This window comes from Zalophus californianus, chromosome 1 (genome assembly GCF_009762305.2).
Source record: "Zalophus californianus isolate mZalCal1 chromosome 1, mZalCal1.pri.v2, whole genome shotgun sequence".
Taxonomy (NCBI): Eukaryota; Metazoa; Chordata; class Mammalia; order Carnivora; family Otariidae; genus Zalophus; species Zalophus californianus.
Window position 1 is genome coordinate 50319637 of NC_045595.1, and position 6004 is coordinate 50325640.

At 45.3% G+C, this 6004-nt stretch overlaps 1 protein-coding gene across 2 annotated transcripts in view; it reads left to right on the forward strand.

The window, feature by feature from the left end:
- The window catches only part of LMCD1 (LIM and cysteine rich domains 1), a 59175-nt gene extending 57660 nt beyond the window's left edge, over nucleotides 1-1515 (forward strand). For both annotated transcript variants that reach the window (XM_027585947.2, XM_027585948.2), the window contains one exon: nucleotides 795-1515. In XM_027585947.2, the coding sequence (XP_027441748.1) occupies nucleotides 795-953 (159 nt within the window). In that variant the 3' untranslated portion in view covers nucleotides 954-1515. The remainder of the gene's footprint in view (nucleotides 1-794) is intronic.
- Nucleotides 1516-6004: the final 4489 nt, after the last annotated feature.

Genomic DNA, 6004 nt, shown 5'->3' on the forward strand with positions numbered 1-6004 from the left:
GCTTACAGTGGGTCAGCCATTTGCTCCATACTTGATAGGTGACATGCCATTTACATCTCACAGCGGTCTCTTAGGGAGAGACCATCATTATCTCCATTTTACATTTGAGAAGAGAAAAGCTCAGAGAGGTCGATGACAATGCCATGGCCTCGGCTGTGTCTCAGTCACTATGCCAGGTACTTCATATGTAGTAACACATATAGAACTCATAAAACCCTGTGGGATGGGTCGGTTTTTTGTCCCCGTTCCACAGATATGGAAACTGAGGCACAGAAAGATGAAGTGATTTGCCCAACGTCATGCAGCTGGTTCCCCCCAAATCATAAAATGCATTTAAATGCTGTTCTGCTCTCCTCAGGGATTCCTGAGCATATATATACATATTTACATATTCCAAGTGTTACTTTATTCCAAGCCCACATGATCCTGTGTGACCTTGCTGTTGAAGACTGGCCATTGGCCCTTAGCTTCACTGGGGTATGTAATCCCGTCTCAGAACACAACTGGGCTTTGGTCTGGGGCCAAAGAGTATTGTGGATGCTAGATAAGTAAAATGTGCCTGTGGCGGAGAATTTTTTTTTTTTTTTCCATCTAAGAAGCTAAGATGCAATCATGACCTGTGCCAAATACTGTACTTACTGCCTAAGATTTAGGTCAGAATCCTCCACTGACGCATTTAAAGGTCAAGACGAGAGTGGGGAGAGGAGGAACCGCCATCTACAAGTTGTCCTCCACGCACTGTCTCTACTAGGGACAGAACCCAAGTCATGCATTTCCTCTGCTCCCCTCCCCAGATCATATTCTCAGAGGACTACCAGCGTGTGGAAGACCTGGCCTGGCACCGAAAACACTTTGTCTGTGAGGGCTGTGAGCAGCAGCTGAGCGGCCGGGCGTACATCGTCACCAAGGGGCAGCTTCTGTGCCCGACTTGCAGCAAGTCCAAGCGCTCCTGAGAGGCTGCCCATCCACAGCCAGAACCCACAGGATCCCACCCAGAAGGAAGGCCAGGTGTGCTGAGGCCATCCTAAGGGTCTGATGTGCCAGCAGCAAGCAACAAAAACAGTGATATGTCAGTGGGAAAATATATATATATATATATATACATATATATATATGTATACACACACACACACACACACACACACACACACATACATACATATATTCTAGGTTGGGTGGTGGTAGATCCTTGAGGGTCAATAGTTTCAAAGCCAGCGATGTTCTGAGAAGTCTTAGAATGGAGTTATGTTGTTGTTGTTGTTGTTTCCCAACTACCAACTAAAGACACGGCTGGCGTGCTGCAAGGGATCTCTAGGAGTTTCCCAGAATACGGTTCTGGGTGATCAGATCACGTAGCTGTAGAATGTGCGTGCTTTCTTATGAATGTGGGGGCTCCTCCCAGAGCAGGCTGGGACCCCAACAATCATTTGTGGCTCCTTTTCAAATGGAATTTGAATTTTAAATAAAAAAACCTTTTTTTGGCGTGATAAACGTATCAATAAAAGTTTTATGAAGTCCACATATGCCCCGGTGTAGTTATTTACTCCGTGGTAGAGATTTCACGGCGTCCAGTGAGCTCTGTGACCCTGAGCACTATAGTGGCAGGAGACACCCTAAGTGCTGCTGTGCCTCTTCATCAACTGGATCTCATCAGATTTCTTTGAGAGTGTAGGTCCTCCAGGCCAAACCCCCGCCCCCCAGTTCTAGGAAGCCCCAGATCCATGATAGAACATGTCGTGTTTCCTGCTGCACCGAAGAGCAGCGTCTGGGAGCTGGTCAGCTGCCTTCACAGGTAATGAGGGAACTCCTCCGGGAGTAAGACCAGGTGGAGTGTTGGGGAGCAGCCACGCAGAGCCACCTGAGCTCAGCCAACGGGTGCCCCAGGGGACACGGTGACCAGTGTGGGCAGTCTTGAAGAAATATGGGATGTTTATGAGAAATCTCATTGCTTTTAAATGTTGCCAACTGAACCCTGAATGAGCCAAATAGAAATGATCTTTGGGCCAGATTTCCTCACTTTTTATGGCCTCTCTCAGCATTTGTAGCTCCCAGATTAGTTTCCTTTCCATGACTTCTAAGAAAAGGAATCTCTTTTTCTACGGGGGCATCCAAAGACAAAAAAGACATGAGTCTTACGAGCCCATAGCCCAGTCACCCGTGGCTTTCATTCATTCTTAAACTTCCCATCTGTTGCCAAGTTTCTTTCATTTCCCCACCCGAATTTCACTCTGCTCATCTCTCACCTACAATACCCCAACTTCGCATGTTTGACCAAAGGTATTGCAATTGCAATTGCATGTTTTCTGTTTCCAGTTCCTGTCTCCAGCCACCTGCTTCCCAGTCATGTCCGTCTCCCCACAAAGAAGCTTTGGGGGTATCATCTTCCTTCCCCACCCTCCGTGGCTCCCCAGTGTCTCAAGTTAAGAACCAAGACCTCCGCAACATTTGGATCTTTCCAAAATCTGGCTTGTCTTTCTGGCCTTGGAACTCTTTGTTTCTCTTGATTTCCATTTCCCTATTTCTCCTAGACATTCACCAACTGCCTTTGATCAAGCCCTCTTCTGTGCTTTTGCTAGTTTTGTGCTGGTTTCTTGAAGACCAGAACTATCTGTTGAAATTCTATCTGTCCTATAAGATGCTTCTCAAGCATAACCTGCTTCTCAATCCCTTCCCAGAAGCACCAATGGAATATTCATTCATTCATTCACTCACTCACTAATTCATTCTGCAAATAACCACTGGGCATTACAGAGTTCCATTACCCATGCTGAGTACAGGAGATAAGAGTGTTCACAGAAAGAACAGTGCTCCCTGCTCCCTGCTCCCTGCCCCCCTGGATTTTACAGTCTGTGGGGGAGATGGGCCTTAGGCAAATATTCCTACAAGTCAATGTAAAATTACAGAAAGGGGAGGTACATGTCTCCATAAAGCATATGAAAGAGATTGGACCTAATCAGGGAGGTCAGGAGAAGTGCTCCTGGAAAAGTGACACTTGAACTGAGATCTAAAAGGTAAGTAAACTCTGAGCAGACCAAGAGGAAAAGGAAGATGGTTAAGCATGGATGCATGGATGGCATGTGCAAAGGCCCTGTGACTGAAGTAACAGCAGTTTATTCAATACCTACTTACTCATGTTGGAAATACAGTGGTGACTGTATCCCATGGGTGGGATTGAATGAAAGAAGGCCAGTGTGGTGCATACAGAAAGGGAGGATGGGTGTGAGACACAAGAGGTGCACCAATTTTGTGGGCCACAGAAAAGACCAGTCTGTCCTAAGAGCAACGGGGAGCTTTCAGAGAGTTTTAAGCAGTGGTGGTAATGACTAGACAGATTATTGGATATATGCTCTCTTTTCTGTTGAAACCCCAGCATGATGCCTGACTAATTTTGTCCTGGTTTTTTGTCCACACCACTGTGGGTAGAGTGATGTCCCCCAACCGACCCCACCAGATACCACCCAGAGCATGCTCCTGCCATCCCCATGTCTACTAATGACACCCAACACTTGTACTTGGAACAGTAAATCCTCTCTGACGCTCCTCTCCCATCAGCCGGTTCACTCAGCGTGGTCTTTTCTCTCCTGTCATCATTTTTCCTCCATCCCCAAGGCCATATTTCACCCTGAACATTTTCTGCCTAGACAGTCATCTAGTGAGTCTCCCTACCACGAACTTACCCCTCTCCACACACTGCCCAGATGAACTGCTCAGAAACACAGGCCTCCTCTAAAACATTTAAGGGTTCCCCGTTGTACACCCAGAAGAAAGTCAAAACTTCTTAGCCTTACAATCAAGCTTCTTAATTTCCCTGGCCCCGAACCACCTTGCTTCCTGCTCCCCACTCCGAAGCCAGGTGAACAGCTTGCCCAGGCCTAGACATGCTCCAGGCTTTCCCTACCTCTGCACCATTGCTCAGACTGCTCCTTTCCCCAGAGTTCTCCACACTCCGCCCAACAGCTGCCTCGTCTGTGGAACCGCCACAGCTGAGGGGCATACCGTAGCAGAACCGGAAGGGGGTATGCTTTAAAAGCCTACAGTGTTCCCTCGTGCCTGATTTTATCCCCCATTCAGCCAAAAGAAGAGCTGCCATTGCCATTACTCCCATTCTGTAGGAAGCCTGCCCTGGCCTCACCCCCGCCCCGGGGTGTTTTAGGTTCATCTGGGCTCTGAGAGTATCCCAGGCACTCCGTGATCATCGAGTGATGCTACTGCACTATAATTACTAGTTGGTGAAAGGCTCCCCCAATGAAATTTTTTTTTTTAAGGTTTTATTTGTCAGGGAGAGAGAGAGCACAAGCGGAGGGGCGGGGAGGGGCAGAGGGAGAAGCAGGCTCTCCGCTGAGCAAGGAGCCCAATGCAGGACTCCATCCCAGGACCCCAAGATCATGACCTGAGCCGAAGGCAGAGGCTTAACCAACTGAGCCACCCAGGCGTGCCCCCCACTCCATGAACTTCTTGAGAGGATAGTCTCACTATCTTTGGTTTCCCAATCCTTACAATAGCACCCAGCAACTAAATGCAAGGACAAACAGCCTAGGGCTCTTGGAGGATTCACTGTTGCCAGTGGCCCTGGGCTCCAAAAAGAAACTGTATGTGACTCGGTCCTGGCCAATGTGCTTCTCCACTGGGGAGCTGCTTAGAATAATGGAAAGAGATGTTCTGGAAGAAACAGCCCTGCTTTCCCCCCCCCCACCCCGCCTTTGGATATAACTTCAAACTTACCAAAAAAGTTTCAAGATGAGAGCAAAGACCTTTTCTTCTTGAACCGTGTGAGGGTGTGGCTGACACAATGCCCCATCACTCCAGAGTATTTTAGTGTGTAATTCCCATGAACAAAACATTGTACTACATAACCACAAAACCACCATCAAAATCAGAAATTAACACTCTACCATCGAATCCTCAGCTTCACCAGTTGTACCAATAATATCTTTTACTACAAAAAGATCTAGTCCAGGATCATGCATTCCATTTAGTACCTTATCTCTTCAGTGTTCTGTAATTTGGAAGTGTTTCTCGTTCTTTCCTTGACATTTATGACCTCGACATCTAAGAAGGCCACTTATTGAGTAGAATGTCCATCAAATTGGGTTTGTCTGATATCCTCACATAATTAGATTCAGGTTATGCATTTTGGTGGGGGGGAAATGCCATGAAAGGGAGGTTGTTTACTTTTCATCGTGCCCTAACAGATGACACAAGGTTTGCATTTGTGTTATTAGGTGCTGATATTAATTTTCAACACTTGATTAAGCCAGGTTTTTCCTTTGTTAAATTACTCTTTTCCCCTTTGTATTAAATGAGGATCTTGAGGGAAGGTGCAGGCCTATCTTGGAGATACTGTGGGTTCAGTTCCACATCACTGCAATAAAGTGAATATCACCCATAAAGTGAGGCAAATGAATTTTTTGGTTTCCCAGTGCATATAAAAATTATGTTTATACTATACCATAGTCTATTAAGTGTGTAATAGCATATCTAAAAAACAATGTACATACCTTAAATTAAAAAATACTCTGTTGCTAAAAAATGAGAACCATCATCTGAGCTTCCAGCAACTCATAATCAATGATCAGAGATCACCATAACGACATAATAATGGAAAAAATTGAAATATTAAGGAAATTACCAAAAGGTGACACCGAGACATGAAGTGAGCAAATGTTGTCAGAAAAAATGGCACTGATGGATTTGCTCAGTAGAGAGTTGCCACAAACCTTCGATTTATAAAAAACAAAAACAAAAAAACATAGTATGTGTGAAATGCAATAAAACGAGATATGCTTGTGTTTGATACTATGTTCATATCCTGTCCCTTATCAGCATGCCACCCACTGCTTCTAAGTATCCATTGATGTTTCTTGACTGAATTAATTTCTATGATAGCTGCCAAATGTTGATTTTTCTAATCGAGTCATCCCTTCTATTATGTATTAGTTAGCATTCTACTATAAGGAAAAGTTCTCTCTATTTATTCCCTTATTTATATCAGTTTGGAGATATA